Here is a 21582-nt window from a genome sequence, read left to right as displayed (position 1 = left end):
GAACTCGGGGGTGGAGGTCCGATTGTAAAAAATAAACATGTGGATCATTTAAAAAAAAAAAAAAAAAAAGCCACCCATAAGGAAGCAGGGTGAGCGTGCATGTTCCTGGGGGAGGGGCCCGCTGGCATGCTGCTGCTGCGGGGGCTGGCGCTCAGGCGGGCTCCGAGTGGGAGGGGGGCAGGTTTTTATGCTTGAAATACTGCACAACTTGTTGGGGCAGCTCTGCCAGCACAGCTTTGGCCAAGGTCTCTTTTGCAGCCTGCAGGGTGGAGGGTGGGGTTTAGAGAGGAGAGAATATGGGTTACTGAACAGAAGTTGTGAGGGGCACCGTTCCCAGAGAGCTGCTCCTGGAGGTGTCCCTGGATGACAGCGTCAGCCTGAAACTGACCCCCGCCCTGTACCCTGTCCCTGTCCAGGTCTGAAAGCTGCTGTTAGCAGTACCGTCGTCCTTTAGGCTAAGTGTAACTGTTACCGTGAGCACTTGGGATGCCCGAGAGTAACATTTTAGGAAGGGTTTGTCTGTGGGGGGCTTTCCGGGACAAGAGCCGTAGGGAGGCAAGCTGCACAGCCCACTCATCTGGCAGGCATGTCCTGAGCACCTTCTCGGCTGGTGTAAACAAGCTGCGACTGTCTGGTTCACCGCCGAGCCCAGCCACAGGCCGGGCGTGGGGAGGTGCACGGTCAACGGCGGCATGAACGGAGGGTGGTCCGTGCCCAGCATTTGTCCTCAGCTACTGCTCCAGAGGAAGGAACTGAACCATCTCAGGCAAACCAGAGGGGACTGGCTACAAAACCGTGGTCAGTTCTTGTTGGGACTTGCTGAGCTAGAGCACCTGGAAGGGCCCTTATGGCTGAGAGAACTGGGGCCCAAAGAGGTCAAGGACTTGTCCAAGGCCACACAGTGTGCCTCTAGTCAAAGAAAAGGCCCCAGGCTCACAGTACAGGGCTGGCATTTGAGAGGCTGTGCTCCCTCCGGGACTCTTCATGGGCCCAGTCACCAGGGCGGCAGCCAGGAAGCCAGCCACAACCTCTTGAGCAGACTCGGGGTCCCCTGCACGTAGGAGCAGTTACCTGCAGGAGCCAGTCCTTCCTGCAGAGGCCCTTAGGGAGAGGAGGCCATCCTAGGATGGTCCTGGCTTTCTACCCGTGAAGTGAAGGGGCTGGGTGAGATGTGATTATGAGGAAAGCCTGTCTCACCTCTAGGCCTTTGCTCTCATCCCTCTGTCCCCTGAAAACCTTGGCCTGACAGATACCTGACTTCTGGTCAGCTAGAGGGCTGGTGTTCTGGGAACCCCTGCCTGGAGCCTCCATCTGGATTGGGCACCGCCTCTGTGTCCCATCAGCTTGCTGGAGCAAGTGCTCACCCTGTCACATGGTCTTGTCTGGGGCAGGGCCTGGCAGGGCTCTGGGCACGGAGAAGGCCCTCAGGAAGAGCGCAATGGGGCTGAGCGCAGTGGAGCCTAGCACTGCGGACAATCCCAAGACCTTCATCCTTGGTTACTATTACGGCTCTTGGGGTCCTGTAAGGTCACCTCCCCAGCCCGGGCCACACTCACGCTGCGGAACTCTCGAAAGGGCACGAACTGCACAATGTCTCGGGCCGCCTCCTCCCCAGTGTGGGAGCGCAGCATGCGGCTGTCCCCGTCCAGGAACTCCATGGCAGCGAAGTCGGCGTTGCCCACACCCACGATAATGATGGACATGGGCAGCTTGGAAGCCTGCACCACGGCGTGCCGTGTCTCCTCCATGTCACTGATGACACCATCCGTGATGATGAGGAGGATGAAGTATTGCTGCAGGGAGGAGGTCAGCGGGCACTCAGCAGGGCCCTGAGGCCCCTGGTCCCCCTCCCCACTTCTTCCTACTCCAACCCCTTAAGCCCTGTGACCCTGGGAGGAAAGGGACTCCTTTCCCAGCTGTAGCCAAATCCCAGCCACCTCCCACAGCACCCCGGCCCCTGGGTACACCTTGACGCAGCCTCAGCCAGAGCAGAAACTGCCCTGGCCCTCCCGCCCTGCATGTCATCTCCGACTGCCCAGCCGAGAGCCTGGGACTTAAGACCTGGCACTGCCAGTCCCTGCACTGTGGGTCTCTGACTTACTCTCTGCGCCTCAGCTCCTTCATCTGCAAGTGGCAGTGGTGTGTCCCCCGAGCACCCCAAAGAACATGCCTGCCCGGTGGCAGCGGCTCATTCGCTAATGGATAGCTGCATTCCTAGCAGGCCGGCTGGTGGCCGGTGAGCAAGACCACGCTGGCTGAGAGATCGCAGACAGAGGAGGCCCCCTGTCCCTGCTCATCCCACAAGCACAACTGCACTGAGACGCCTCGCGGGAGTTCAGCAGGTCACCGGGGCCAGTGCTTCTGGGGCTGCGGGACTCTGGGAAGCAGACGCGGGTCACACAACAGACGACACAGCATCGCATCTGGGAAGGGGGTGTTTTGCAGCGGCCTTTATTCTACACGCTGTGCCTAGGCGGCAGTCTCGGCTTGGGCCGGTGCGTCTGTACCGCCTCCACCGTTCGCTAACCTCGTTATTAGCACAGAGAGAAGGCAGGAAGCTCAGAGCTTCAGGGACGACACTCTCCAGCTGGACCTGAATACCATCGTGCAGTTTCTTATGTATTTACTTTTATTGTCACTCTCCATGGCAAGGGATAATGATTCACTTACAGTGGGTCAGAAAGTTTCTGTATCAAATGATTTAAGTAAAAAAAAAAAAACTGAATAATTAGCGTGGGTACTAAGTGGCTATAGTCTGGACTTCGAAGGCGGGGGTGAGTGGAGTTCAGGAAAGCCCGCCAGGTGGCCTGTGGGCGGAGGCCCTGGGGCTCCAGCTGGCTGGGACCTTGTTTGCAACTCAGCTCTGCCCTTAGTGCCCTCTGGCCCCTTTTCAGGGGAACTCAGTTCCCCCCATCCTTGATTAGAAAAGCTCTGGTGCCCCTCATATTCTCTGTGTAGAGCTTTCGCCTTCTGCTCCGACCCTTCTGGTTTTCAGGAGAGAAAATGGGGGCCCAGACCAGTCAAGGTCATGGAGGGCAGGCTCAAGTCAGCCCACGTGCCAGCATATGGCTACCTTCTCACCTGTTCGCTCCCTGAGGGACCTACAGAGGATGCAAATTCAGCCCCTGAGGGTGCCTGGCTGTCCTGCCTGTCCCCCAAGCACAAACTGTGGAAGGAAGGAGGGGGGTGAGTCACATGGAGGCACGGACCCCACGATCCTAACCCTTCTCCTGGCAGCAGTAGGCTGGCTCCTGCACTGTGCCTTTAAGAGATCAATCCCTTGGCTGGGGATACCTGTTGCTATGGAGATGGCAGCCTGAATCCCTGCAGTGGAGGGCTGCTGCTGCCAGCCCCCCATCCCTGGGGTTGGTGGGGACTCAAGGCCCTCATCCCTACATAGCTCACCATCATCCCAGCACCCCTCCCCTAAGTGGGGTGCTTCCATCCCACCAGAAATACTCCAGAGCACCCAGGCTGGCAGGAAGGAAGGCACTGAGAGGCCTGGCAATGAGGAAGGGAATGGGTGGGACTGGCCTCCAAGCCCCTCCCAGCCCAGATGGTCTCCTCCAGGCCCTCTTGACTCTCCCCATTCCATCAGCCACATCTCCACACTGCAGTGCGCAGGCCTGGGGCCCCCTCAGAGCCCCGGTGCCTTCTTCCCAGGGCGGGGGGTGCAGACAGGGCCTGAGTTGCTGCAGGACCGTGGGCTCCAACTAACAGGGTGACAAAGTCTCTGTTGGCACACAGTGACCACACAGGCCCTCCTTGTCACCCTCACCCTGTGATTCTCCTTTCAGAGATGACGGGCTGAGCCTGGGTAGGTGATTTGCTTCAGGCCTCCTGCCCCGGGATAGCCCAGTCTTGATTCTAAACCAAGCCTAGCTGACTCCAAAGTTGGCGCTCTCTCCACAGTGTTCTCCTCTGCTGCAGTCGTCTCTCCCGTAGTGGGGCCTGCACCCTCTCACCCAGCACCCCAGGGTCAGGAGACCAGAATGTCCAGGATGGCAGCCCAGGGCAAGGTCCAGAGCCACGGCACCGGACTTGAACCCTCGCTCCTGTGTGCCAACCAGCTAGCCACAGTGCCCCCACTCATGGTTTGGCTTCAGCTCGGGGTCATCAGCCTTGGCAATGGAAGTGCAGCTGACAAGTCCTGGGCTCCTTGCCCACGGTGGCACAGAACCAGGGTTGTCCAGGAGCCCCTGAGGTTCATTACAACCCCAGGGGTCCACAGCCCCATCCCCAAGACCATTCGGAAGGGACCTGGGAGGGAGTCGTGGAAGGGGAGAATGTAGGGCGGAATTGGGCAGTAGGGGGTGTGACGGGGCCCAGCTGCCCCACGGACAGGCCTGTACTCTGCCTCAAGATTCCCCGCCTCCACGTGAGCCCTTCCTGGTTTACTTCCTTCTGCCCTGCATCCCCTGCCCAGCCACAGCTCCAGGCCCCACCTGAGCATCTCACCCTCCATCAACCCCCCGCAGACGGAAGGCTCTCCCCAGTGCTCAGCTCTGCTTCTGCTGCCAGCATTGCCCGTGGGGAGGGCTCCTCCTCGGGACAGTCCCCTCCCCAAGCCCCCACCCTGAGTGCTCCTCAGCGTAGCCCCTTGCACCCTCTTCTCCATCTCATGGGCCTGGCACCCCGTCTGCGCTCCAGAAACGTAAGGCATCCCTGTCAGGTCAAACCCCAAACCCAGACTCCCAACACGTTTCAAGGATCGCCTTGCACCTTTTGCCTTGACCAGAGAGTCTTCAGCTTTCTGAGACTCTAAAATAGCCATTTTAATGTTGTGATTTGATTTCTGTGAAACTGACTTGATCAAAACAGTTCCAGGCAGAGTCTGGGGAGGCCGCACTCACTCACTCCCTGGCTCATTTCTGAGAAGTCAGTTGCTGAAGACCCTGGGAGCAGGAGCGGAAGGCAGATCCCCAGGGTCCCGGCTGCTTCCCAGCTTCCCCTCCACTGGAACACCAGACATCTAAGGGGCCAGCTGGGAATGCGCCATGACAAAAGGCCTGAGTTTTGTGGGCCAGAGCAGAGGGAAAGATGAAGGCCCCATGATAGGAGCCACCTGGCGCCACCAGAACTTCCTAATGCCCTTCAGTGGTTCCCCTGCCCTCAAGAGAACATCCAGATTCCTCACTGGCTACCACGGCCCTGTGGGAGCTGGCTCGCCTTTCAACCTCGCCTACCCCCAGCTCAGCCCGCTTACAGCACGCTCTTTCCTTCACTTAGGTCCACACACCATGCCTCCAGGCCTTTGCAGATGCTGTTCCCTCTGCCTGGCATGATCCACACACATGCACACACGCATGGTCACACGTGCACGTGCACGCACCCAGCCTTTGCAAGGCTGACTCTGAAGCATCCTCCGAGGCTCAGCTTGACCATCCCTTTCCCAAGAAGCCCTCCCAGAGCCGTCCGTCTGGGTGAGGGGCCACCTTTATGATGCTGCACTTCCGTCATCACAGCTTTAATCGCAGCCCAGCTGCTGCTTCCTGGCCTGGCTCCCCACTAGACTGCAGGCTCTGGAGGACAGAGGCCTCATCCCGCGCATCACAGCCCCCCCCCACCCCGGTGCCGCACGGAAATATTCTCAGCAAAGATGTGGTGTGTGAATGAATGGAGAGTAGAGCCCTGCCTAGAGAGATGCTTCCTACCACCTGCTCTGTGTTTCCTGCCCGTGGGCGTGCGTGCATGCGCAGATGTCTGGGACCGGGAGGGTGAGGCCACGCCGAGTGCTCCCCCCAGAGCAGCTGCATAAAAGCATCCGTTAATCCACCAATCATTTTCTTCTGCCTTGGGCCTGAATGTACTTAGCATCACCAAGTGCTGGCCCAAGAGGGGTCCCCAGAAGATGCAGCCGCCCACATTCATCGAACGCTTCGTGCATCAGGCACTGTGCTGAGTGGTTGAATCCTCACCATGCTTCTCTTAGGCAAGGTGTTCCATCGCCCGCACCGTTCGGGTGAGGAAACAGGCTCAGAGAGCTTAAGCAACTGGCCGTGGGTCACACAGCCATGACGTGGCAGAGCTGGGGTTTGACCCAGGTTTCTGGGGCCTAGAGCTTGGGGTTGAACCACCGGACAGCCCACTTCCTCCGCATCTGGTGCAAGGTGAGACGTGGGAGAGTACAGGCAGGAAGCAGAGACCCGTTGGTATCTGTTCTTGGACCTCGTGTAAGCGGGGATGACAGAGACTCCCTGGTCCCACTCCTGATGCTGGGAGATGGCCCAAGCTGGGGTGGGAGTGACAGGAGGAAGCTGTCTTCCCCAGGTTGGGAGGACCAGGTCTCAAAAACATGGCTGGGGTGTTGAGAGGATTAGGACTGGTCAGGATTCGGACTTGCTCAGAGAAAGGGCCACCATCTTCCCCCTGGGGATCCTCAGCAGTCCCCCAGAACACAAAGACTCCTTCCGGGGCTTGCCCAGGGCCCAGGCACCCTGCACACCAAGGATCCAGCAGGCGGGGCCCACATCTCCTCAGGAAGCAGTCTCCCGCCCAGTCCTGCCAGGTCAAAGGGCTGGGGAGGGACACTGGCTTCATTCCTGCTCCTGCCTCCTGTTTTTCCCCAGGAATGCAGGTCTTTTTTCCATTGCTTTGAAAGCTGGCTCAGGGGATAACAGACTGGGAGGGACAGTGGCCTGGCTGGCTGCAGGCGTCCTAACAATTCCAGCCAAACCCCCAGGAATTTTATAAAAAGCCACTCCCAGGCCTTTCTCAGACAGTGTCCCATTCAGGCTGCCCCAGACGCTCACAGCACCCCTGGGGCTTCCCTTGTCTCCTTGCATGAAGGAAATAGATAGGCTCAGAGCTGGGAGGGGGCTTGTCCCAGGCCCTCAGCTGCCACCACAGGGCAGGGACTAGAGCAGATCATGTCCCTGCAACAAGAAGGACCAGGGCCGCCTTTCACCACAGCTGACCCTCACACACAGACTTCCCTCCGGCCTGTCCCTGGCCTCTGCTGGGCGGGCCTTATCCGGGAACTTGCTTCTCCACACCACCCCTTCGAAGCAGATCCTGTTAGTGTTCTGTCTGTACACACAATGCAACTGAGGCTCAGAGAAGTCAAGTGACTTCCCCACGTCACACAGTGAGGAAGGGGTAAGGGTGGGATTCAAACTCTGGGAGCCTGACCCCAGGGTCCCCTTCCCCACAGGACCTCTGCTGCCTCCCCACGACCAGACCATGTCCTGCTGTCCTGCCCTCTGCAGGCCGGCCCCGGTGTCCTCTCTCATAATCTCCCCCCTCCTATCTTTCCTGCCACCTGCCAACTGCCAACGTCCACCTCTCTAGTGGCCAAGTAGAGATGCCAGCTCCTCTGGGCAGTCCCAATGGGACCCGGTCCCTTTCCATTTGGGAGAGGCCCTGGCTGAGTCACTCCTCCCACCTCCCCGCACAATGCACAGCCCACAGTGGGGGCGGGTCTAGTCTGTCCCGTCCTCGACATGATGAGTGCTGCCCTGGAACTCGTCAGTTCCAGCAAGGGGTGATGGTGACCACACAGACATGGGCCAGCCCACGGGGCCAAGAGTCCAGTGGGGAGACGCACAGTAGACAGGGAGGCGCAGGGTGTGTGAGGGAGATGTTGGTGCCATGGCCAGACTCCAGGCGGGATCACACAAAGCAGGCAGATGGGGGGTGGGGGGCGGTCAAGGAAGGCTGCCAGCGAGGTGGGGTGGGGGGGCAGTGGCATTTGAGGGGACATTGAGGGACGGGACGGAGCCATCCTGGCAGGCCAGGGAAGAACCTCCAGGTGGGGGGATGGCAGGGTGAAGGCCCTGTGCAGGGAGCACACTCGGTATGTTTGAGGGACAGAAGGGGGTCTCTGAGGAAGGGAGAGGCCAGCGAGTGCTATGGAATGGATACTAGGGGCAAGAGCGGTGAGGAGCGGCTGTGTTGGGCAGTGGGGGGCGATGGTGCCCATGGCAACAGGGAGGCAGGTGAACTCAGGAGGGTGTTCCGGAGGAAGGGTGAAAGGGCAGTGCAGGAGGGACTCCGGCACTCCTGCAGTAACCCCTTCCTTCCAGAGGAGGGGGAACCCGAAGATGGGCAGGGCCTCATGGAAGAGTGCTGGGTCAGATGGGAATCTGACAGTCTCCTCAGTCCCAGTGCAGGTCCCACTCCCCCACCCTCCAGGGCTCCTGCCTGGGAAGTGCTGGGAAGTATACTCCAATGGGACCAGGCCCCCTTCCCTTGGGGAGACTCATATTGCAGAGTCAGGGCAGCTGCTGGTGTTTGGTGGGGGGAGGTGGGCATGGTGACCCCTCAGTGACCCTCAACACTAGCATCAGGCCTGGGGCTGGACAGCAGGAGAGGACCAGGGCTGCAGATGTCCAGGACATGGCGTTTACCGAATATTCCAGATGCACGCAGCAGCCCTGGCAGCCCCGGGCCAGACAGTTCCACAGCCCTCAGCGTGAGGCAGGGGCTGCACTGTTGGAACTAGTGGTTCAGAGGGTCAGCCTTAGAGCTGCAGGGCCCGGCCTCCTGGCTCCCACGTGCACCCTCTGCCCTGGGGAGGCACCTCCCCTGGATCACCGCCCCGTTTCCTACCACATGTGAATGGAACTGCTGAGTATCCCTCAGCTCTATGCCCCAACAGGCCAGGACTAATCAGGCTTGGTCCAACCCCCCTATCATACCTGCAGGTAGACTGAGCCAGAGAGGCATCTAGGATTTTAGAACAAAGGAAGGCATAAGAGCCAGCTAGCCAGCCCCGTGGAGGCAGGCTGGGTAGGAAGGATGTGCCTCAGTCTGGCCCTCCCTTGTGACAGGCAGGGAGGGCCCAGCCAGGGCCACCCCATCCTGCAGGTCCACACTGGTGGCTGCCTACTCACCGTGGCTGTCGGCTGCTGCGTGGCCTGGGCCGCAAACCGGGCCACGTGGTTGATGATGGGAGAGAAATTGGTGGGACCGTAGAAGCGGATGTGGGGCAAGCAAGCTGAGTATGCCTGGGCGATGCCATCCACGCCTGCCTCGGAGACAAGAGTCGAGATCAGCCTGGTCCTCCCGGACCCGTGCCCGCTGCCAACAAGCGTCATTTCAGGCTCACCCCAAACGCCCCTGCCAGAAGCTCCTGCAGTGCAGAGCCAGGGTGGTGAAGAGCCCTGAATACAGAGTCAGACAGACCTGAGTTCAAATCTTGCCTTTCAACGTCTTAGCTGTGGGGTCTGCAGCAGATTTAATCTTTCTGAGCCTGTTTCCTTGTCTGCTCATAGGTCTGATAATCTACTTCTGGGCAGGTGGCGGGAAGGGGTCCTGCAGTGACACTTCAGGGCCTCAGGAAGCCACCTGGAGTCCATTCTGGACACGCTATGGCTTTTGCTCAGGCTTGTTCGGGGGACTAAGATGCTGGCACAGCCCCTGCACACAGTAGGTGCTCTGTTAACAGCTGCCATTCTGAGCCTAAGAATATCCGCCTGCCCTTTGGTCCTCTCCAGAAGGCCTGTGGCCGGAAACGAGGTTGACTAACGTGAACTTGGACAAACATCTCTGGAGACCTGCTCCAAACCCGGCATGATTCCCCAGCAGGCGTGCAGGGTCACATTTCTTGCCAACAGATGGCTTCTGAGTCACAGCATCGTCCCCAAGTCGGCGCCTTGATGCATTTCCCAAGTGCAAACCAGGCCCAGCTCTGAGGGTCCCCGAGGAAGGTGGACTGCTCACCCAAGCCAAAGCCTCTGCTGAAAGGTCCCATGGTGGCAGGGACCACCCTCTTCCACATCCACCTGGAGCCCCTTTCCTCTTCCAACACTTTCTTAACCGACTCTTAGAAGCTTGGAAATCCTCTAAGGCTTTTTTGAGTAGGAGGGGGAACAGAGACCACGCCCATGGCCTGCCCCTTCCGCCTCCCCTCCCCCAGGCACCCTCAACCCTTGGATGCCACAGCTCTCAGTCAAAGGCAGAGCGGGGCGGGGCAGGGCGGGGCCCTCCCTGCAGAGCAGGTAGAAGTGAGAGGCAGGTGTGCCATTTTCTACTCTTGCCTCCTCCTACACAGGGCTTGCTGCTAATGCTTCCCTTAATTCTCACCTGACCACAGTGATGTGAGCTAAGCAGGTGTCACATCTCCCTAGGGCAGGTGAGAAAGCAAAGGCTCAGAGAGGTGCAGTGATCTACCCAAGGTCACACAGCGGGGGGGGGGGGGGGGGGGGGGGAAGGGCAGCAGCTAGCCTGGAATGCAGGACCGCCTGACTCCAACCTCCAACTCTTCCCCTAGCTGTTGTGCTGAGGAAGCATGAGGAGGAGGGGAGAGGAGAAAGGTACGGAAACCTGTACTCTGACCTCCCTCCACCCAGGGAGTTGGCCTGGTGCAAACCCAGGGCAGGTGCAGGTATGCCTGACACTCACCTGAGCAGAAGGGGTTAGTGGGGTTGAAGTTGATGGCAAACTCGTGGGAGACCTGAAATGCAGAGAAAACGCTCAGCCGGCAGCCTCCTGGCCCAAACCTGCTCCCAGGCCACCCACCTGCCAGGCCCAGGCTCCCTCTGGGGGCACCTGGCTCTTTACTCATACCCCCCCAAGGTCAGGGCTATAGATACCCCCACATCCGCTTGTACCTCCACTGCTGGGTCTGACCCATGCAGAGGACCAACCGAGAGCCTTCCACATCAGCCCACTCTGTCCTGCAGGATCAGGGCTGCCTGCGGCTCCTCGCCCCACTGCGAGAGTCCCTGAGCGGGACAGAGATGCCCCTTGGTCACCAGGTCTCACTGTGGTTGGGGCTGTAACTGGAGTTCCCTTCATCAAAGGCTGCCCTGCACAATCCTGGACACCACTGGACCCACGACAGTCTGGGGACACACAGACCAATAACTAAACTCCATTCAGGGCTGCAAGTAGGACGAGGGTAGAGAACCTGGGGCCTCAGGAGAGGATAGAGCTCAGCTGGGGGACCTCCCCACCCCACCCCTCTCACAGCCAAACTCCCCACTCAGCCCCCTTGTCTACCACAGGCCATGCCCCATGTTCGTGCTTTGCAAGCATTCCCTCACTCCTTCCTCACAATAGCCAATGGGGGAAGGCCTGTTATTACCCCATTTTTTAGATGATGAAACAGACACAGAACATACCAGAATGTTCCCAAGATCTCACATTTACTGAAGGGCAGAGCTGGGACTAGAACCGAGTTCAGGCTGCCTCCTGAGCTCAGGTTCCGTGAACCCACTACCCTCAGAAGGCGTTCCTGCCCCCAAGGGTTTTAAGTCAGGAGGGTGAAGAGGCCCAGGTCACGGAAGAGCTTCAGTCTGGGCTCCAATAATCCCAGATTGACAGATGCTTTAGCTGTGAGCCACCGTACTGGAGGTGCTGGGAGGCCAGTGTCCCTGTCCCACAAATAAACAAACCGAGGCCCAGAGAGGGGGGCCCAGGTGCCAAGCCCATGCAGCAGAACGGTCCAGGGACCCAGGTCCCTCATGCTTCAAGACGGGGTTGGGCCCCAGACCTTGGGGAGCCCTCCTGGGCCAAGAGGGGAGGGACTGGGCTCGGGGAGCTCCCCTAGTGCTGCCCTGTGGGTGGCAGCTGGCCCAAGGAGAAGACAACCTCCTTGTTCTAGGGAATGGGCGGCTCTGCTCTTTGTTCCTTCAGCCCTAAGTGCCTGGCATGGAGCCAGTCTCCTGATGCCCATCTTGGGCCCTGCCCCTGCCCAGGGGCCCCCTTCACCCTGTCCCCAGTCTGGGCTCCAGGTGTAGGGGACTGGAGGTCCTTGTTGCCGTGGCAACTTCATGAGCCTCTGTAGAGATTTAGAGGGGGTCTTGTACAGAGGGGGCTGAGAAAGGAAAATGGTTGCCAGGGAAACAGGCCTCCTGTGGGCCAATCATTTCCTGCAAAATCAGATTTTAGGAGATTCTAGAGGCCAAGAGGGAAAAACCCCCTCCCGATAGGGATAGATTACTATTTCCCTTTCTCGGCCACCCAGCCTCTTCATTCCCCGCTACTGTCCCCTCTTTGGGGAGGTTCTGGCCTGGGCTCAAGTGCGGGGGGCCGTGGGGGGCCACCCTCCACCCCACAGCCTTTCAGGTTACCTACTCCAGCAGCCCCATTTCACAGGTGGTAAAACTGAGGTTCAGAGAGGGTCAAGGAATGCCTCAGTCACATGGGCGAGCCACAGCAGAGCCAGGTGCAGATCTGGGGGACAGGCAGTATCCAGGGCAGAGCTGAACTGAGGCCCCAGGGGCAGGCAGCTGGTCCCAGGGTCCTTCAGGCTCCTTCCAGCTTCCCACCCTCAGAGAACCAACACCTCTGGCTGCTCAGGCTGCTGGGCCCTAAATTCACTGTGAACAGACATGCATACCAAGTGCATGCCAGGAGCAAGAGACGGCAAGAAGAAAGCCAGGTGGCCTCCCTGCGCACCGAGTCCCAGAAGGAGACAATAACCAAGCCACCCCCCCTCTGCCCCCCGCCCCTGACACCGAAGTGACCAGAGTTCTGTGTGGACCGTGCTTGGCAGGCCCGGGGGTGGGGTGGGGGGTGACCCCTCCCTGAGAAGCAGTGTGGGAGGTGAGTGAAAGGGAGCAACAGGCTGGAGGAAGGCCATGTGCAAAGGCCCTGGGGTGGGAAGGAAGGAAAGAAGGATCCAGTGGCTGGCACAAGGCAAGTTAGACTGAGAGGCAGGGAGGGGCTGGGAGGGGCCAGGCCAGGCCTGGGAGGTGGCACCAAGTTATCTATCCTCTCCCAGCCTGGTTCCTGCATCCCTCCAGGCACCGCTGGGCACTCCAGCCTGGCCAAGCTCCAGTCTCCCCAGAGTTGCCCTGTGACATTTTCAAGGAGGCTTTTGCGCAAGAGAACATCTCACTGAACCAGAGTTCTTTGAAAGCTGGCTGGTGTCCTAGCAACAGGCCCCTGCTGGGCCTGCCAGCACCAGCCCTCCCTGCCCGCTCTAGCTGTGGCACCATTTTGGTCCTGCAGGACCCTGCCCCCTACCACATAACGGCCTGCAGGTCCCACAGCCACTCTGAAATTCTAGGTTGAAACTCACCCTCCCTGGGGAGGCTGGGAGGGGAATGCTCACTCTGGAAATGGCATGCAGCACAGCACGGCAGACAAGAGGGGGCGCTAGCTGAGACAGGCACGCAGGGTGAGGAGCCCCTGTGTCCACTCCCCCAGGCTTCTCATGGGAGAGGCAGCTGATTGAAACTAAACTTCAGAGTCCATCTGCCCAGTTGGAACCAAGACCCCTGTTGTAAACATGACCTTGGACAGGTCACTTGAACCTCTGTCCTTTCACCTGTAAAATGGACATCATCCCTGCTCTCCATCCCTCCATCCTGCCAACCCTGACCCCAGCCAGTCCCACCTGGCAGCCAGGGTGGGCCTTCAAAAATACCAGCTGGATTCTGACTCTCCAAGGGGACGGTGCAGTGGCCCCCATTGCTCTTCAATGTGCGTTCGAGTCCCTGCATGGCATGCCCCCTACCCCTCTAGGATCTTCCCATTGCGCCCACCTTCCTTCTGTCTCTCCAACTGGCCCTGCTTCCTCTGCCTCCCAGACTTTGCACAGGCTGTTCTCTCTACCACACTCCCTGCCCCATCGACACCCCCAGTCACTCTGTGAATTCCTACTTTCCCTTCCCCTCTTGGCTGATGCTATGCCTCCTCCAGGAAGCCTTCCCTGATATTCCCAGGCTGGGGTGGAGCTGTCCTCTGGCCCATGCTGCCCCATCTCAGCCCTGATGACCCTGCCTGTTGTGTTTAGGGTTGCCAGACAGAATATAGATATCCAGTTAAATTTGAACTTCAGAGAAACAATGGATATTTTAGTGTAAGTATATTCCAGACAATACTTAGGACATACTTATACTTAAAAATGTGCTCATATGAAATTCAGTGGGTGTCCTGTATTTTTATTTGCTAAACCTGGTATCTTCCTTGTCTTCCCCACCTGACGTGGGTTCTGGGGGCTGGAACCCGGTGCCCAAGTCCTGCTCCGTGTTAAAGCTCCAGTGCCAGCGTGGGGTTCGGCTTGAGAAATGAGTGTGGGTTTGGGAAAAGCTCAGAGAAGCTCAGCACCAGACCCTTCCAAAGCAGATCTTGGAGAGACACACACACAAAGCCCATCCTGGCCAAGAAGAAACAGTCTGGCTTCACTCACCTTCCAGTCCGGGGGTAACTGGGCCCCGAACCCTAAAGCTGGAAACATCTTATCACTAACAAGAGGGAGGAGAAAAACCACAGTGAGACAGCTGGACAGGGGCCTCCAGCCACCCACACTCACCCTTCCCAAGCTCCCCACCCAGGGCTGCCCCCTCCGTCCGCACACCCCCAGGGACAAAGAAAAAGCTTTACTACCACCCCCGGGAAAGCTCTGTTCAAATGCCCTACTGACCCCAAACCCACCTCTGGGCACCCGGTGTGGCCTGAGCCCCCCTACACTTGTGGCAGACACAGAGCTTCTAACCAGCAGGTCTGGGGCCAGCTTCCAGATCCTTCCCAAACTGGGACCCCATGCAGCCACCAAACCAGTCACAATGGTAGTGACAGGTACTGGCTGGCTTGAGCTTCCTTTTAGGGCTGGGAAAAATTCTCCTAAACTGGTTGGCATTCAAGGCCCTTCATCACCTAGCCCTGGAACCCAGTCTCATCTCCTTCCACCTGCCCTACCCTCCCTCCCACCGTATTCCCCCAGCCCTGGCCATCGGCCATTTGCTGTCCCCAAACATACAGGGCACCTTGACACTCCAACTTCAATCCTGTGTGTCCACCCCATCTTGAAATACCTCTCAATCTGTCTCCCGTGGCAAACTCCTACTCATCCTCTAGGGCCTAATTCGAATGGCCCCTTCTCTCTGTGGGTTTCCCTGATTCCCCAGGGTCCCTCTCTTTGCTGCTGCCATAGCGCCTGCCTCATACGTGAACTGGTCTCTTGAAACTCCAGTGATTTCTTCCCCATCTTCCCCTCTCACATAGAAACGCCCTGAAGCAGACACCATGCCTCAGCTGAGTTGGCTGGAGCCCCTCCCCAGGCTCACCTGTCATAGTCCTGAATGATCTGCCCGACGGCCCAGATGGCCGACAGGTACTCGTTGGTGCCCATGGGGTTGATATAGTGCAAAGAGGAGGGGTCAAGGGGATTCCCGTTGGAGGCTGTGAAGTCTATCCCAACCTGTAGGGTGGGGGAGAAAGACGGCTCAGTGTGGCCAGAGACCCCAGCACCCTCCTTCACCCACAGGGAGCAGAGGCTGCTGGGACGGCATCAGCCCTCTGGCTGCAATGCCCCCCGGGGCTCGCTGTGTCCTGAGCATAAATGTGTTACCCAGATGTGATACGGAGCCAACTCACAGCCCCAAATTCCTTTCCCCCTCATCGTCCCTATCCACACACTCATCTGTTCCCATTTCCAGGCCTTTATTCATGAGGTCCCATCTACCTAAGAGCAGACAGGCCATCTGTCTCCCTAGGGAACTCTCCTCCGTCCTGCAGGCCCGATTCAGGTGCTGCCTTCCCAGACACCTTGCCCCCACCCCGAGCCAACTCCTCCTCACCCCTCTGACCCCCAAGGGACCTGGGGGCCTGGGGCTGCTAGGTAGGGCAGTGCCCACCTTCCCAGTCCGACCAGATGCTCACGGTAGGCAAGATGCACACTGCCGAGGGGCCAGGGCTGGGACCAGGGCACCAGGCAGGTGCGCCACAGGGACTGGGGCTGACAGTGGCCAGGGACCTGGCTCTTCCTGTTCTCAGCCTGGAGAGAACCGCAGCCCAGACTCTGGAGGGTTAGGAGGCCAGGGGGAAGAGAGGGCCACCTCAGAACTCAGTGGCTGTGGGGTGGGCCAGCTCCCTGAGGTCAGGGTGGCATGCCTTAATCTTGGAGAGAGCCCTGCAGGACCAGAGCCTAGAGTCTGGCACACAGGAGGTGATCCCTCTGCTGAATGAACACGTGCATGCAGGGGGAACAGGACGGTCTAGCCTCTCTGTGAGACAGAGGCAGTGGTGACCCATGTGTCAGAGGTCAGCAGGGCCAAGCCCTGGGCCCCATAGAGTCCTGCAGCTGAGCGCCAGATCTTGTGGGTCTAGAGGTGGCTGGCGCCGGGGAGCTGTGAGGCAAGGTGGGGAGGTGGGCAGAGCATGGGACCCCAGCAGGTCCCCTGGGCCTGAGGCTTCCCTTGGGGTGAGGAACAGGAGACGAGATGACTGGGACAGATGTCTGCTGGGCACACGCGCCAGGCCACCGGCAGAGGAACAAGCCCTCCTTTCGGCCGTCCCCACTGAGGTCTGCTCCGTGTGGGTACTGTGGGACACGCCGAGGTCAGAGCCACACATAACAAGCCCACCCCTCGGGCTCTCACAGCCCAAGGTGTAGGACAAGTGGGGTGAGTGGAAAATACTTAAGATAATTTCAGAGTGGCAACTGCTCCAGAAATAATCAAATCGGATAGGTGACAGGGAGAACAGGAGGCATTGGGAAAGAGCTTCCCGACAAGGCGACCTCTATGGCCCTGCCGGCAGGAAGGCAGGGCGGCAGCCGCCAGAAGGTTCCAGGGAAGAGTGTTTGAGGCAGAAGGAAGAGCAAATGCCAAGGCTTAAGAAAGAGCAGAGTTTGGTTTGTGAGGAGAACAGTGCGGATTGGTGTGGAAGGAGATGAGTGAGCAAGATGTGGGGGAGCAGATGAGGCAGGGAGGCCTGTGGCCAGGGAGGAGGAAGCTGGCTTTTTCCTTCTGAAGGCCTGTAGCTAGTGAACCCAGTGCTGGGCAGCTGAGCCCCACCTGCCCCTGCCAGACACACCCTCCCTCTGGCTCCAGTCCCGGCCCAAACCCTCAGGGAGGATCCTCACTGGGGCGGGGAGCGCCTTACGGTGAACATGAGCTGGCAGCCTCCCAGGATGTAGTCCAGGAAGGAGTAGTCCCGGTTTATCTGCAAGGAGGCAAGGAAGCGGGAAGTCAGTGGGTCCCCACCCTGCCCCGAGGGCCAGCACCCCACTTGGTCACACTCTCCACAGAGGACCTTCGGGGCACTGTTGCTCTGTACCCTGAAAACTTAGCAGGGTCGAAGAGACCAAAAAAGGCAGATGACAGAATCGGATCTGATTAAAACAAAACCCCAACCTCTCTAAAACAAAACGCTCACAGAATGGTTCCCCATGGGTGGGACCTCCACACACAGATACAGACAGACTGGTGATGATGGCAGGCGGGGTCCCAGGACCCAGCATGGATGACACCTACCAATCAATCACAGGAGAACAGACTTCTCAAGTTCTCAAGGTCTCATTCCGGCGTGAGCCTCTCTAGCTCTTACCAACCCCCACCTTATAGGGGAAGACCTCCACCTCCAGCCCGAGGCCTTCCCCTACAAATTAATAAAACTGCTAAACCTTGTTTTGCTGCTCTTTGCCCCCTTTTGGCAAAGGATGCTGGCCTTCCCCTTCTGGGAGAGTTATAAGGGTGTCTTTCAGCATAAGTGCGTTTAAGTACACAATAAGAAACAAAAGTGACGGGGAGGAGGAGGGGCTGATGACAAAAATGTAGGATGACAGGCAACAAAAATCATGAAAGGGGGGATGTGAGTGACAGAAGTTTCAGGAACAGGGACCCCAAACCTGATGCCACAAGCTGACAGCCGGTCACATGGCATTTCTGTGTTGCGGCGACCTCCCCAGTGAATGTTCCTGTAAACCCCTGCTCCCCGGCACCGCCCCCAGACCAGGACAAGGTGGGGGCTGGGGCTCACACAGAACCAGCAAGCCCCTCACTGTCCTGGCCCGGGGTGCCCTCTTTAACACTCTCCAATTCCAAAAGACACCTGGCTACCAGACAGCCAGGGCACCTGGCCCCTGACCTCAGCCCAGCCACTGCTGGAGTGAACTTCATCGCCTTTCTGAGCCTCAGGGACCCCAGCTATGCCATGGGAGCCACAGTTACCTGAGCCCTCACTGATGTCACTGCCAGAAGACAAGATGCCCTGGCCCCTCAGGTGCCAAATATATAATGGGCAAGCTGCCTGTATGGGAAGCAGCAACTCCCTACAGTTACCCTCCCACTAGGAGGGGCTCTGCAAGGTCATCTCATGTCCTCCATGACCTCCACCCAGGGGCGTGATATGAGACTAATCCTCACTGACAGCCCCATTCTACAGGTGAGGAAACTGAGGCCCACACAGATGAAGCTCTGAGGCCACCAAGCCAGGACCAGGATTGGTGGAACCAGAACTAGAACCCAGGCCTTGCTGGCCCTGCCCTGTGCCTCCCCTACTCTCCACTGGCTCACCTTACAGGATCGTAGGATAATAATGCCCGAGTTTTTATAGTTCTTCTTTTTCCTCTGCTTCTTGGGGTTGATACACTCGAACTCCAGCTGGGCAACATGGGAGGAGAAAGAGAAGCTCATCTCAGGGTCTGCATGAGGACTGGTGCTCCCCTGGACTCCAGAATCCTCTCCATAGCATTGACTAGGGGCAGCATGCCTCCTCCAGGAAGCCTTCCTGGATGTCCATACCCAGAAATGGGTCCTGCCACCCAGGCTCACACCAAGCCGTGGCTCTCCAAGGTAGGAGAAGCTGCATCTATCCCCAACCCCGAGACAACACATCATGTCATGTCCACTCATGAACACAGAACTGTCACCTGGGCATGGTGTCTTAGGGTGAGCTGCATAGACCCTCCTGAGTGCTCACTATATATCACCTTTACCTGTATCATCTCATTTAAATCCCACTCTCCTCCTCCACCTACATTCAACAGATGGGGAAACTGAGGCTCAGAGAGACTGGATATCCCGCTCAAGTTCACAAAGCCAGAGAAATGAAATCTGAGCCCCAATCTGCCTGATTCAAAAACCTGTGCCCCTCCCCTGTTCCCTGTTGAGGTCCTGGGGTCACACACACGCGCCAGTCTTACCGGGACACCATCCCGAGCCTCGTACATCTGTGACACCGACGTCTGGAACTCGCCGATGAAGTCATGGCCCCCATCGTTGTCATAGTCGTAGCACATGACCTGGGGTGGGGCCAGTGAGGTCACCCTAGAGCTGCCAGGCAAGGAGGAGCTCTCCAGCCCATCAGCTCTCTGAGCAAACCCCCATCTGCTTCTGGTGGTGCTGCCTCTGTCTCCCCCGAACACCTGCCTCACTGGCCCGGGATGATGCTGTTAGCTCCTGAACCGCCTGCAGGAAACCTTCCCTCATTGCTGGAAAGTGTGCCACCCAGCAATGGTGGCCGTACCATTGGGCGCAGGAAGCTCAATTCCTCTCACACGGTCACTGGGCTCCTTATCTGTCTTGGGCAGTGGCCCACTGGGCTTCATGGGCCATGGCCTGTAGCCCTCCCTAGACTTTCCCCCCTAAGATGGGTACATAAAAACCCTAGTTCCATATGCTCTCTAACTTAGCTGCCACGACACTCATAGGAGGAAGGCAGGGGTTACTGTACCCATTCTGCTGACAGGTAGACTGAAGCCCTAAGAGGGAAGCACTTGCCCAAAGTCTCACGGTGGCAGTAGGGGACACAGACCTAGACCCCAGGTTTCCTGGGACCCTGTCTGGGGAACTTGGCCTGGCCTAGCTGCCTCGCCCCACCCCACCTGCTACCAGGACACACCCCTGAGGACTGAGGGCATCTGGAGGTGAGTAATCTTTGTCCCCAGCACAGCAACACTCGGTTTTTCCCGGGGTTTCCACATCCATCATCCCACCTGGCAGCACTGCAGGCCTCAGGGAGACCGGGACAGCCACTCTGCTTTACAGAAGGGGCTCACAAAGCTGGCCTCCCTTCCTAGGTCACTCAGGCAGTCAGGCAGACCAGGGACGAGGACCCTGGTCTCCTACCCTCCCCCCGGATGGGGTCTCTTTCCACCTTAATAAGAAAGAGCTTTGCCAGGGCCCCCCCACCGGAAGCCTGGGGTGGACAGGAAGGCTGAGCGGGCAGGGTGGGGAGCAGGGCCTCCAGGGCCCCCTTACCTGGATGGGCTTCTCCATGTCCCCATCACACAGGGACACCAATGGCACAGTGAATGGTTTCCACACAGGGTCCAGCGTGTACTTGATCACCTGCAGGACAGTGAGGGGCAAGGGCAATCTCAGGCCCTCCCTGGGCAGCAGTACGCTGGGATCAGGTCAGCCCAGTGGGGACAGGGAGTGGCAAGATGGAGAGACCCACGGCCCCACTTCTGAGGACAGAAGCGTGCATCCCTGTGGCAGGGGGAAATGGGTCCTTTAGGGGCCATCACGCGTTTCACTCCATGGCTGTGACTGCACAGCCCCATCCTGAGCTGTTGGGGAGGCTTGACTGCCGAACAACTGGCTGACAGACCCCCAGGCCCCCGCACACCCACCTCAGTCCTGTGGACCAGCATCCACTTGCCATCATGTCCTGGCTTATAAAACTCGAGAAACGGGTCTGACTTCCCGAAGAGGTCCTGGGGGAGCAGGAGGATGGAGGTGAAGGAGGCACAAAGCCAGACTCAGATGGGTGGGAGGTGCAGTCCACAGCCTCCCCAACCCCGTGTCGGGGCGGGAGCCGTGGGCAGAGCCAGCCTGGCTCCTCTCCCCTTAGCTGCTGCAGGACTCAGCGAGCAGCCGGGAGCAGCTGCGCCCCCTGGAACCAGCTGCCCCCCCCCCGGAGAAACTGCCCCAGCCTGGGGTTACCGCAACGTGGACCCCGAGACCCTGAGGCCTGGAGCCTGCAGGAGGACAGTGCCAGCACCTTAGACCAGACAGGACTTCAAAAGGATGACTGTGCCCAGGGCGGGAGGAGGCCTCCAGCAGGATAGGGGAGCCTAACTTATTTTAGCAGGAATCTGAAAAAATGGCAATTCTCCTGAGCACCTTACAGAAGGGATACGATGTCCTTTAAAAATCTGTTTAAGTTTAAAAACAGTGACACTAAAGAATCTATAACTAAGTGGGGAGACAGAGAATAAGTAACTAAATAAATAATGTCTATAGGGTAGTAATTAGTATTAAGGAGACAAATAAAGCAGGAGGGGTGGGAAAGCAGGGAAAAGAACACTGCAGGCTGAGGGAACAGCACGTGCAAAGGTCCTGAGGCAGGAGGGTGCCTGGTGCAATCCTGGGACAAGGAGGAGGCTGATTTGGCTGAAGCAGAATCAAGGGTGGGGACAGTGAAAGGCGCGAAGTCAGGGGACCTGGGGGTGTGACACAGCCCGTAGGTTACTGCATTTACACGAAGTGAGACAGGGAGTCCCAAGGAGTGGGTCTTGACAAGGAGCCATGTCTTGAATACTTCTAAGTGATGGGAAACTCACTACCTCACTGGTGAGAAGACCCTAATTTGGGGTGGCCGGGACAGCCCTTGTGCTATGAGCTTGTCCTTGGTGGGGGGTGAGGACAGTGGTGGTCAGAAGTTCCAAGGCTAAGCCACACAACCCTGGAGTCGGGGAGGGACACTGCTTCCTGGAGGAGAACCCCGTCTTCTGCCCAGCTCACCTTCTTGTCCAACTTCCTGCCCGCCAGACTCAGTGTGATGACCCGGTTGTCGGACAGCTCCTGGGCGGCAACCTGTGGGGCCAGGGGAATGGGAGGGGTCGGACACGCTCTTTAGATTCCCCAGGTCCCTGCCATGCCAAGGGGGCCCAGGGGGCCTAGGAGCCCATTCTCCAGGGTTGGGAGGGACTAGGGAGGGACGGGATAGTGCCAGGTGACC

At 58.5% G+C, this 21582-nt stretch overlaps 1 protein-coding gene across 4 annotated transcripts in view; it reads right to left on the bottom strand.

The window, feature by feature from the left end:
* Nucleotides 1-9: 9 nt before the first annotated feature.
* The window catches only part of CPNE2 (copine 2), a 38119-nt gene continuing 16546 nt past the window's right edge, over nucleotides 10-21582 (bottom strand). Inside the window, exons 5-16 of one of the 4 annotated variants that reach the window (XM_053916122.1) lie at nucleotides 21366-21437; nucleotides 20252-20335; nucleotides 19878-19967; nucleotides 18821-18919; nucleotides 18192-18278; nucleotides 16780-16839; nucleotides 14961-15094; nucleotides 14084-14138; nucleotides 10345-10396; nucleotides 8835-9073; nucleotides 1557-1793; nucleotides 10-259 (exon numbers count right to left, since the gene is read on the bottom strand). In XM_053916122.1, the coding sequence (XP_053772097.1) occupies nucleotides 152-259; nucleotides 1557-1793; nucleotides 8835-9073; nucleotides 10345-10396; nucleotides 14084-14138; nucleotides 14961-15094; nucleotides 16780-16839; nucleotides 18192-18278; nucleotides 18821-18919; nucleotides 19878-19967; nucleotides 20252-20335; nucleotides 21366-21437 (1317 nt within the window). In that variant the 3' untranslated portion in view covers nucleotides 10-151. The remainder of the gene's footprint in view (nucleotides 260-1556; nucleotides 1794-8834; nucleotides 9074-10344; nucleotides 10397-14083; nucleotides 14139-14960; nucleotides 15095-16779; nucleotides 16840-18191; nucleotides 18279-18820; nucleotides 18920-19877; nucleotides 19968-20251; nucleotides 20336-21365; nucleotides 21438-21582) is intronic. The other 3 variants (XM_053916123.1, XM_053916124.1, XM_053916125.1) reach the window with 3 other exon arrangements.

This window comes from Desmodus rotundus, chromosome 12 (assembly GCF_022682495.2).
Source record: "Desmodus rotundus isolate HL8 chromosome 12, HLdesRot8A.1, whole genome shotgun sequence".
Taxonomy (NCBI): Eukaryota; Metazoa; Chordata; class Mammalia; order Chiroptera; family Phyllostomidae; genus Desmodus; species Desmodus rotundus.
Note: the sequence above shows the minus strand (reverse complement) of the source record. Positions and strands in the feature narration are given on the sequence as shown.